Consider the following 12,126-nt stretch of genomic DNA (forward strand, 5'->3'; position numbering starts at 1 on the left):
CTCTAGCATAAGAAATCACAAAGAAGATAGTTCCTGTGAGACTTGGCAGCACTTGCACTGATTTGGGGAACAATTTGTATAATAACAGTATTATTAAAAAACCAACTGTGAAAAACGTAAGAACTCTAATCAATGCAATGAATCCAGAGGACCAGTGACAAAGCCACCTCGAGGGAAAGGTGACGAACTTAATTCAGAAGATTTGTTGTGTGACTATATTCATGTTTGTTACAAGGGGTTCTGTTTTTCTTTTTTTTTTAATGTGTTGGGAGGAAAAAATAAAACTTATTACTTAAAAAAGAAAGAAAAGGGCCTGCTTCACTCTCTGTACTCCTGCTTTGTAACAGCAAACCTTCAGCATTATGAATTGTACAGTTAATTTCTTAAAGAGCCATTTGGTGATCTGTTCAAAGCAAGAACAAAATCAAGGTAAGATAAGCAAACTACTTAGAGTAACAGATGATAGTGAAAAGAGCAAATATTCCAATCTTCTTTTGCTTATTGTGTCAAGTAAAACAAAAACCAGATGAGTTCAAGCTTTCCATTTCAAACAAATTACCTCTGAGAGTAATAATCCTAACACCTCCAGACGTTATATAGGAGTGAGGTAAACTGGGTTACGGTTAGTATCCTAACATGCTAACAAATGGAAGATGTGTTCCTGCCTGAAGGGGAAATGGTCTCAGAGAAGTACTAATAGAAAAGTACTGACAAGTTGGAGGGAAAAAGAGAAGATACCTATTACCTAAAGGGTGAATCTAAAATTTAGGAATGGAAAGGATTCCTTGAGGACAAAAAGAAAGAAATACTACAGTAAACTCTACAATCCTTCTAAGACAAGAGTTCTTAATCAGGGGTAGCTTTTTTTTTTAATATATGTAATAACTATTTCAATATAAACTGGTTTCTTTAATAATACTATATATTTTTACTTAATGCATTTTAAAGATATGACTAAGAGGGGCAGCCAGGTGGCTCAGTGAGTAAGAGCACTGGCCCCAGTGTCGGGATGACCTGGGATCGAATCCAGGCTCAGATACTTACCACCACACCCAGAAATAACTGGCCGTGTAACCTTGAGCAAGTTACTTAACCCCAATTGCTTTAAAAAAAAAAAAAAAAAAGATACGACAGAGGAGGCACAGACTTTTGGGACAGGATACAACCAAAGTTTCAAAACCTATGTTCTAATGAATGATACATAAAATCAAAGTGTCAAATGCCAGAGTTCAGTTTGAAAAGGAAAGGGTAAAATATTCTGATTAAAGGTAGTCAAGGCTAAATAAGACTAAAGATTATGTATGGATGATGCCTGGAAGAGAAATTTATTCCTGCAATTCAGGTCCCTTCAGTAAAAAGAGAAACCAGACTTGTATTTATGGATTGCGAAGCATGTTTATATACATTATTTCCTGGGAGGTAAAAGGACCACCAGTATTCCCCATTTTGCAGAGAAGTTGACTGACAAACTAAGGGTCAAAGAGTTAAGTGATTAGTCCAGTTACATATCTAATAAGTAGGCATTGAACCAAGATCTTTCTGACCATAAATTCAATGTTCTTTCCACTCTATTGACAAAGAGAGAATTTTAAGAAGCAGGCATTTTCTCTACTTGTCTTCCATCATCTTATATAATCCTCAGCACAGTGAGGGCATGAAGAACACACACTGTTCCTAGCAGCTTACAAGACAACAGACATTGTAGACTGGGTAAAACGCCTTCTAAGATTGTAAACCTTGAAAAAGAACCCAGCGTAAAAGTCATGATAATTTTTCCATCTTTGGAATAAAAGAAATATGACTTCCATTTAAAATAAGTGTACTCTAGTATGGAGTTACAGAGAGGAGTAAAAAACTCTTTCAATACCAATAATTCATTTGGAATTATCTCCAAGAAACAGCTGTTAATGTAAGGCATCATGGTAGAGTGCAAAGGGCACATGGGGTATGTCTCCAATACTACAGATCCAGTGAATTACTAAAGCTCCTTTTTTAGATCCACATCTCCCACCCACCCCTTTGTATGTCCTCATGTGGAGCTGAGTCCAGCTGCCTCAGTTACCAGGGCACTTTTAGTTCAGACGATCAGCTCTTGCCAGGACTACTAAAAAGGCTTACTTAGTTGTCTGTCCCCACTCCAATCAATCCCTCCTCCACACAGCTTCCAAATTGCCTTTCCTAATGCAGTAAACTCCTCTAGCTCCCCTTTAAGATAAAATATTATTTCATCTCATCCTTTTAAAGTGACTATTACTGTGTAAGTTCTGTCATGTATACAACTTTCAGTAAAATAGTACATGGATCTAATTTCTAAATAAGCATACACATATGGGGGGTGGGGATGGGGAGATATGATCAAAACTTTTGGAGGCCACTGAAATAGATGGTTTCTGAGTTTTCTTCCAGCTATAGATCTAGGATCCCATGATCTCAAATCCCACTGTCCACAAAATCAAATGTAGTAGAAAGTGCTTGGGCAACAACACAGGGTTTCTGGCCAAAGTTCAATGCAACTCCATAGCCTTAACATTTGAGTCCTTGATATGAAATATCACAAACTCTAGAATTCTGAATGCTGCTTGAATCAGGAAAGACACTTATAACACTCACTTTAGAGGGACAAAGGTACCAGATCCTGCACTAGTTAGCACAAAGGAACCACGTACCCCCAACCTTGGCCACAGCGAGATAGTTAACTAAACTAATCAGGACCCTGCTCAGACGACATTATTCAATGCTAAAACCCAAGAAACGATCTGTGAAAAAACGTCTTACCATAATATCCTTGACGATCTGCTGTACGAGAAGCGCATTTGTCATCATGTGCACCCTCAGTGGTGCGTGTTGCAGCAGCACGCGGATCAGCTGAGCGACAACTGGCAGCTCTTCCTGACATGTTTTATTGATCTGCAGATTCTGGAGCATCAGCCTTAGTACTCGGGGCACAACAGCCAATACTGAAATACAGGATCCCCATAATTTATCCCTGAAGATAAAAAGGACACAGAAAAGAGACTGTAAGGAACTCAGGAGTGAAAAGGTTCATTTCTTCTTTCCCACAAACAAAAACATTCACATAACAGGACAACATATTTGAATAGATGAAAGCAGCAAACAAGAGCTAATAAGGAAGAAATTAATTTCATTAGATAGAAAATAATTCTGTGAATGGATTACAGAGGTCCCAGACTTTCAGAAAACTTGGTAATGGACAATTTATTGGGCCTAACAAACAGATATTATTAGTGGTGTTAAATCACTATCAGTTAAATAGTAAGACCATCAGACTGAAAAGAAACTGAGCAAAAGAACAAAAACAAAACAAAAAAACCAGTGATGCTTGATCATCACTAGATATTAATCAACAGATATCAATCAATTATACTTTAAGATGAAAAAAATGTCCTGGTTTCGCCCAAAAGGGAAAAAAAAGCAGAATCTAGGAATCAGAGAATGAAGATTGTGGATTCCTGGCAAAATTCTAGAACACAGGGTTCTCTGAGCCTTCAGAAAGGAAAAAGGTGACCCCTAGGAGCTAACACTGACTCACAAAAAGAAGTAATGACCACGGGAATGACACAGATACCATTTACTTTGATTCTACTATGTACAGAACTAAATTTATCTTTCTCTCAACTCTTTTATTCAATCACCTCTGGTGGCTTCCAGAACATTGCCTCTAGGATTACAACTCTTTTGCTTTGTTTTTAAAGCTGTGAAAAACCTGGTCTCATCCTACCTCTCCAGCCTCACTAGACATTCTTCTTTCTTCTAGTCTCTACAATCCAGTCAAACTAGTTCTTGGTTCCTCCCATACAACATTATCTGCCATCTCCTTGTCTTTGTACAGTCTACCCTACATACCAGGAATGCATTACCTTCTTACCTTCACAACAATCTGTCTCTTCCTTTAAAACATACCTCAAGTACAATCTTCTACATGAAGTGTTTTCTGATTCGCAATTGTGACCTCCCTCTCAAAATACCTTATATTGAATTACGTTGTATATGTTTGTAATTAATTTTATATTTTTGCATGTGTGTATTTTATATGTACTTGTCTGCTATATTAGAATGTAAGCTCCTGGGGTGGTTAGGTGGCGCAGTCAATAGAGTACCAGCCCTGGAGTCAGGAGGAGCTGAGTTAAAATCCAACCTCAGACATATATATATATATATATATATATATATATATATATATATATATATATATATATATATATATCTCACACACACACACACACACACAAGCTGTGTAACCTTGGGCAAGTCACTTAACCCCAACTGCCCTACCTTCCCCCTCCAAAGAGAAAAAAAAACAAATGTAAGCTCCTTGTTAGCAGGGACAACTCTGTGCTTGTACTCCCAATACCTAGCAGAGTCCAGGAATGTAGTAGGTGCTTAATAAATGGACCATTCATTAAACATTTATTAGGCACCTACTATGTGCCAAGAACGGGCATATGTCCTGGAGATACAAAAGAAAGCAAAACACAGTCCTTGCCCTCAAAGAATTTACAGTAAATGAGGGAGACAACACGCAAGCAGAACAAGCTATTTACAGGAAAAACAAGAAATAATTAATAAAGGAAAGAAAGGCACTGTAAGAGAGGTTGGGTAAGCTTTCCTGTAAAAGATGAGGTTTTAGTTGGGACTTAAAAGGATGCCAGGAAAGCCAGTAAGCAGAGATTCCAGGCATGGCAGACAGAGAAAATGCCTAGAGCCAAGAGACGGAGTATCTCATTCATGAACCGAAGAGTGTGCCATAAGAGAGGCGTGAGAAGACTGGAAAGGAAGGAGAGGGTAAATTATGAAGGGCTCCAAATGCCAAACAGAGCGTTTTGTATTTGATCCTGGAGGTGACAGGAAGCCACTGGAATTTACTGAGTAGGATGGTGACGGGATCAGAAATATGCTTTAGGAAAATTACTTTAGGGCCTGACATAGAGGACTCATTGGAGTGGGGAGAGACTTGAGGCAGGCAGACCCAGCAGCAAGTCAATGTGATAGCCCAGGAGTGAGGGGATAAGGGCTTGCACCAGACTGGTGTCAGTGTTAAAGGAAAGAAGGGAAAGTATTCGAGATGAAAAATATAAGGGGGGAGGGTTTGGGGGGGAGCATGATTTCAGTTTGGTACACAGTGATTTTAAGATGTCTACTGAACATCCGGTTAGAGTTGTCTGAAAGGCAGAGGGAGATGTGAGAATGGAGGTCAGGAGAGAGATTGGGGCAAGATATATAGATCTGAGAACCACCCCCACAGAGATAGTAATGAAATCCATGGGAGCTAATAAGATCACTAAGTGAAGTAGCATAGAGGTAGAAGAGAAAAGGATCCAGGACAGAACCCTGAAATAGAAACCTGATCTTAGCCTTAAGAGCCCAAGAAATGATAGAACAAAAGCCCGATATAACTCGAAATTCAGTTCGAATTCAAAATAGCACAATAAACTACGCATCTAGAAACATAAACACACGCCAACTAATTAAAAAATCCCTTCTTTAAAACAATAAATTCTAAATCACAAGAATTCTGAGCATCTCCAATAAAGCCAGAAACAAAATCCAAAGGATCACAATAAAAGCTCATCTTCCTATAAATCTAGGATGTTGCATTTTTTTTCCTTATGAGATTCTAACATGTACAGTAAGAAAACTGACCAAAGAAACGTTCTCATTTTTGGAAGGATAAGAGTACAATGCAAAGTAAAGGCGAGAGTGAAGGGAAGAGAATTGTGGAAAATGAAAATCATTACCTCTTTCTCATATGCTCTGCATCCGCTTTTTCTAAAGTGAGGAGGAAGTGAAGAAGACTGTAACAGCAAGACGCTAGAAACTTATATATTGTCTCAGTAAGTACACAAGCTTGATCCAGGAGCTTACTTACAACACACAAAATAGATCCAGCAGTGCTATCAGGGATTACAGACAATCCAGCCTAGGTATAAAAGACATAGGTTAATTATATATTTACTTTAAAAGATGCTATCCCACCACCTTACAAAGCCTCCCCACTCCCACTCCCAAACAGGCTAAGTTGAAAGTCATCCTTAAAGCACTTCTATTTTAAATTAATTTAATACACAGGTCCCTAACCCTTGCTTCAAAGTTCCTATTTTCCTTTGAGAATTTATTCCTATAGTAAATTACCTTAAAAAGTAATCTCAAGGAAAAACTAACTATATTAATGCTTCCTCTTCCCAAGTGTCCTTTTTCCTAGAATTTCCTTATTATAAGTTAAAGACCTATGCTAGTCAGAACTACCTTTAATGTTTTTTCCAAGCTTCTAGAGAAATCAATCTCCCCAAATAACAATGACTTTGGTATTACCAGGCATACACCTGTGATTTCTAAATGATAGAGATGACAATTAACTCTTATCAAGTGCTCTCCCTGAATAACTCAATTGAACCTAAGAACAGAACTCAGCTACTACAATAACTGAATTTTGATTACAATATTTAAGTCTGTCCTCTTTCTTACCTTGTATGAACTACTTTCTAGAAAGTAACGGATATGAGTATATCTTTAGCGTCAGTACAGCGTTACGTTATTTAACAATTCATTATTCCACTGTACCAAACGGTATCCTTTTGTTCTTAGGCAGGTAGCTTATTCTTCCCTCCCAAGGAAACTTTTTTTAGACAAATCTAAATAATGAGACCCACTTATAAAAATTTCAATGTACAATCACGATAAATATACATATAACTGTTCATCTCATCAAAGTCCTGGCATAAGCCAGTGGTATCCAAAAGAAAAGATCCCTGAAGCCATATATTGACTTAGGAAACCAAAATTAACATTTATTAATATTGTACTGAATTTTTAAAAAACATTTCCCAATTTTATTTTAACCTGATTCTATCACTCATGAGTTTTGGGGAGTTTAACACCTCTGCTTTACGCTATCACCACAAAATTGCTACCTTTGTGGTCCCCCCCACAGCCCTTTACTGCCAACCCCTCCAACACACCAAACCACCAATTAATTCAAAGTTCCTAATTGCTTAAATTGCAACCATGACTATCTTTGAATAGAAATTTTGTTACACATGAGTTAGTTATCCTAGAACAGTATTTTAGGAATGATATACCCTAAAACAGGCTAGTGTGGGCTACCCTGAGAAAGTAGCATTCCAAGATTCAAAATTATTTATAAGCTGAGCAACTAGCTGTACGTGGCTTAGAGTCTGGTTATCTGAATACCACCACTCTAACCATTCAACAGTAAAGATCCTAGAAAAGTTAATACTTAAAAAAAAAAATTATGAAAGCTCTATTTGGGAATTCTTTCTTTAACCAAATCTCTTGACTTTCATGTTGTACTGCAACTTCCTTCATACTTATTCCTGTTTATAAAGGAGGAAAAACTTTTCAACCAGTCATAGTCAGCAAGTGCCAACTACCTGCAAGGCCTACTGGGTTAAGCTTTGGAGATACAAAGGAAGGCAAACAGATTTTAAAGAGTTAGCATTCTAATGGAAGAGACAACATATAAATATATCCAAAATATAAACAGAGTAAACAGAAGATAATTTCAGGGGAAGGCATGAGGTATCTCCTGATGAAGATAAGATCTGAGTTGTCTTGAAGGAAGTCAGAGAAATTCAGGAAGAGGTGAAATGGGAGAGGAGTCAAGGAATGGGAGATAGCCAGTGCAAAGGAACAGAGCAGGAGTGGGGAACCTGCAGCCTCAAGGCCACAGGCTTCCCACCCCCTGAAACAGAATGAAGATTTAGGGTAAAAATAAAAAGTAAGAATGATGAGTTAAGGTTTATGTCCCTGGATGACTAGAAAGATGATAGTGCTATGGCAGGAAATTAAGATGAAGGGTTTGGGGAGAAAAGAATGAGTTAAATTAAATAATAATTAATCAATTCATTGTAGATATGCCGACAGCCAAAAAAAAAAAGAGGGAAAAGAAAGTTCAATGGGAGTTGTGGAAAGTTAAGGAAGCATGAGAGCTTACAGTCCTGAGAAATTCCTACCCACAGCTATGGTAGGTTTTCATGAAATTATGCTCAATATTATTTATTACCTTTACTCAACTTTTCACTTTTTCCATTTTTTAGCTACTGGCCCCTTTTAGTATCACTTCTTCAGCTTGTGCGAGTCTATCATTACTAATCCTACATAAAGGAACTTTAGAGGTATAAAGGGGATGTTTGCTATAAGATGACCCCAAGGTTAAGTCACAGAGCTGGATGACCTTTGAGGTGAATTTAGAATTATATAATCATGCAATCTGACATCTAGAACCTTAGAAATCTTATAGTCCAACCCACTCCTTTTACAGAGAAGCAAACTGAGGCATAAGAGTGTTAACTGTCTTGCCTCAGATCAGATAGCTAAGAAGTAGCAGAACTGAACTTCCTGTAAGTCAGATCTTCTGAGTAGTCTAATGATCTTTTCATATCACAAAGTGAAGAAGGGTCCTTTAGAGCAAATCCCCAAGGAAGAACCAAGGTGCAATGTACTAACCCTACCATTTTCTAAAGGAAATTTAATGCTCCTTGTCTGTCATGACACCACCCAAATCACTTAAAAAAAAAATCAGTTTAAATATAACAGGTAGTAAAAAGTACACTTACCATATGCTTACTGATAGCACTTTGCAGGACATCTAAACACTGACTTCGAGCAGGAATTATAGATAAGTTGTGACACACTGCCTGTCAGAATAAAAGAAAACCAGTAATTAATCAGTTTTCATAATGTCAACTGAAATTCAGCAGACAAGATTTCTTTGCTCTGATCCAATCAAAAAACCACACGTTTCCCCAAAATCTGAAAATTGCCTACAACTGTGTTTTTGTAACAGAGACATAGTGGAAACAGCTTTTCCAAGCACCCTGAACAGCAGAAAAAATCTGTGCCCACGCCTCCAGTGCTGGTGTTACAAATTAACAAAGACTGATCCATTTCAAATGACCTGCCTGTATCCCTGTCCTGAGCTTGACAGGGATCTCAATACAAGACCTTATCAACTTCTCCTTCTTCCTTTGCAGCCATGGAAGCAAGAAACAGGATGCTGGGCTGGGAACTGAGGAAATCTCCAGGAACCCACCCACCAAGAACTGCTGCTATGATATAAGAATTCAAGGTTTAGAGAGTAGAAAAGAAAAGGCTATTGGGTGGAAGGAAGCCTTATTGCCAGCTATGAAAAGCCAAAAAAAAAAAAGTTCTGGGATTTGAGTATAGTTGCTTAAACAGAGGAATTTTTCCCAATCTAAACAACTTTTCCCCCCATTTCAAAGACATCTCATTTTAGGTGTGCAGCTAAAATATCCAGACTAAGGTAGCACTATACGTACACATTAATGCCAAAAGTATAACAATTTTCAAAAGAACTGAATATTATCAAATGACCATACCAAAAAAACAAAAAGGCATGCTCTTTGATCCTGGTGGCAGGAGGAAGATGACGAAGGGGACATTTTCCTTTGGTAAGCGCAGGAATAACATGCACACACATCTTCAGAAGTCAACATGTGGGGGGGCGGAGCCAAGATGGCGGAGTAGAAGCAAGACCTTCCCGTGGCTCCGGCTTCCACCCTCCCCAATCCATGTAAAAAGGGGACTCTAAACAAACTTTGGAGCTGCAGAACCCACATAATGACACAGAGAAGCTAACCTCCTGCTGAGGACAGCCCAGCAGGCCCGCAGGAATCGGCCAGCTCAGCGCTCTGGGAGCCCAGCCCAGCACCACACCAAGGCTTTAGCCCCAGGGCGGGCCTGACCAGCAGCCTGCCAGAGGGACTCCAGATCAGCAGCAGCTGTGGCCGTTTCCAGATTTATCAATACATAGATGCGAAGGACAAGGTGAGAGGCCAGTGCAGTCTGGACTTTGGGACCAGTAAGTGGGAGTGCGTGGCTTTTACCCCCGGAGCGAGAAGCCTCTGAGATGCAGGCACAGCCAGTTGGCACCACGTGGCAGCTTCAGCTCCTGGCCTGCAGAGTGTAGGGGGACCAAGCACCAGTCTGAGGGGTAATCGCTCTTGCTTTAACCTGCTTGGATCTGGATTGCAGTCTAGGGTGGAGGTCCTGGGGTGTGTGTCCAGCTTGCCAGAGCGTGTGGAGACCTCAGAGAGGGCACCCATCTAATACCTCCAGCAGCTGAGGAAACCCCAGCGTTTGGGACGAAAACTCCTCTGTCTGGTGGCAGAGTCCTACTGTGGCAAAAAGCCCAAAAGTCAAATAATTGAGTGGCAAAATGAGCAGGCAGAGGAAACAAAGCAGACAGAAGATTCCAACATTACACTCCTATTTTGGGGATAAGAAGGAGCAAGGCATGGAACAGGAGGAAAACAGTGAAGTCAGAACTCCTGCACCAAAAGCTTCAAAGGAAAATACAAGCTGGTTACAGGCCATAGAGGACCTTAAGAAGCAGATAAGAGAAGTGGAGGAAAAATTGGGAAGAGAAATGAGAACAATGCAAGAAAGTTATGAAATGAGAGTCAACAGCCTGACTGAAGAAAATAATACCTTAAAAAACAGACTGACTCAAATGGCAAAGGAGGCTCAAAAAGGCAATGAGGAGAAGAATGCCTTAAAAAGTCGAATTTGCCAGATGGAAAAAGAATCTCAAAAGCTCACTGAGGAAAATCATTGCTTCAGAATTAGACTGGAGCAAACGGAAGCTAATGACTTTATGAGAAATCAAGACGCTGTCAAACAGATCCAAACAAATGAAAGAATAGAAGGCAATGTGAAATATCTCATGGGAAAAACAACTGACCTGGAAAATAGATCTAGGAGAGATAATTTAAAAATTATTGGACTACCTGAAAGCCATGACCAAAGTAAGAACCTAGAAAGCATCCTCCAGGAAGTTCTCAAAGAAAACTGCCCTGATGTTTTAGAACGAGAGGGCAAAATAGAGGTTGAAAGAATCCACCGATCACCTCCTGAAAAAGATCCCAAAAAGAAAACTCCTAGGAATATTATAGCCAGGTTCCGGAATTCCCAGATTAAGGAGAGAATATTACAAGCAGCCAGGAAGAAACAATTTGAATATTGTGCAAACACAATCAGGATAACCCAGGATCTGGCAGCTTCTACACTGAGGGATCGAAGGGCTTGGAATGTAATATTCCGGAGGTCAAGGGAGCTGGGATTATAAGACCAAGAGTCACCCACAAAACTGAGTATCATGTTTCAGGGGAAAATATGGTCATTCAGTGGAATACAGGACTTTCAGGCATTCTTGCTGAAAAAACCAGAGTTGAATAGAAAATTTGACATTCAGATACAAGAAGCAAGAGAAGCATGAGAAGGTAAACAGGGAAAAGAAATCATAAGGAACTTATCAAAGTTGAACTATTAACATTCCTACATGGAAAAATAATTGTAACTTATGAAACTTTTCTCAGTAGTTGAAGGGATTAGAAATATATATATGTCTTTATATGAGGATATGCGGGCATATGAATACATATGTGAATGTGTGTATATACGTTTACAGGTATACATAGATAGAGGGCACGGGACCAATTTAACAGGAAGGGATGATACTTAAAAGGTGAAATTGAGAGGTGAGAGGAATATAATGAGAGGAGATGGGGAGAGACAGATTGGGACAAACTATCTCATACAGAAGAGGCAAGGGAAAATGGTTACAATGGAGGGGAAGAATAGGAAGGCAGAAGGGAATGGGTCAACCTTATTCCTATTGAATCTGGCTTGAGGAGGGAGGGAAATACACACTAAATAGGGGATCTCACCCTCCAGGAGAATGGGGGGGAAAGGGATGAGAGGGGGGATGATGGAAGGGAGAGCAGGCTTGGGGGGGAGGGAAGTTGGAAGCACCCACTTTTGAAAAGGGACAGGATCAAAGTAGAGAATAGAATGGGTGGGAGGGAAATGTAGTCAGTCTTTTACAATATATCTACTATGTTATTGTTTTGCATTAGCCGCACATGTACAACCTATACTGAACTGCTTGTCTCCCCAGTGGGGATGGGTGGCAGGGGGGGAAAGGGAATGAATCTGGAATTGAAAGTTTTAAAATCAAATATTCAAATAGATATATATATGTGTGTATGTGTGTGTGTGTGTGTGTGTGTGTGTGTGTGTGTGTGTATACTATTATTAATACCATCCTACATGTAATTAAGAAATAAG

At 39.3% G+C, this 12,126-nt stretch overlaps 1 protein-coding gene across 3 annotated transcripts in view; it reads right to left on the bottom strand.

Moving 5' to 3' along the window:
* TEX10 (testis expressed 10) overlaps positions 1-12,126 on the bottom strand; it is a 68,092-nt gene that overhangs the window by 1,677 nt on the left and 54,289 nt on the right. For all 3 annotated transcript variants that reach the window (XM_069105831.1, XM_069105822.1, XM_069105840.1), the window contains 3 exons: positions 8,595-8,675; positions 5,757-5,938; positions 2,776-2,986 (listed from right to left, as the gene is read on the bottom strand). In XM_069105831.1, the coding sequence (XP_068961932.1) occupies positions 2,776-2,986; positions 5,757-5,938; positions 8,595-8,675 (474 nt within the window). The remainder of the gene's footprint in view (positions 1-2,775; positions 2,987-5,756; positions 5,939-8,594; positions 8,676-12,126) is intronic.

The sequence above is a fragment of the Petaurus breviceps genome, unplaced genomic scaffold (assembly GCF_028583685.1).
Source record: "Petaurus breviceps papuanus isolate PSGF00001 unplaced genomic scaffold, PetGlider_PUasm1.0 138, whole genome shotgun sequence".
In the NCBI taxonomy this organism is placed as follows: Eukaryota; Metazoa; Chordata; class Mammalia; order Diprotodontia; family Petauridae; genus Petaurus; species Petaurus breviceps.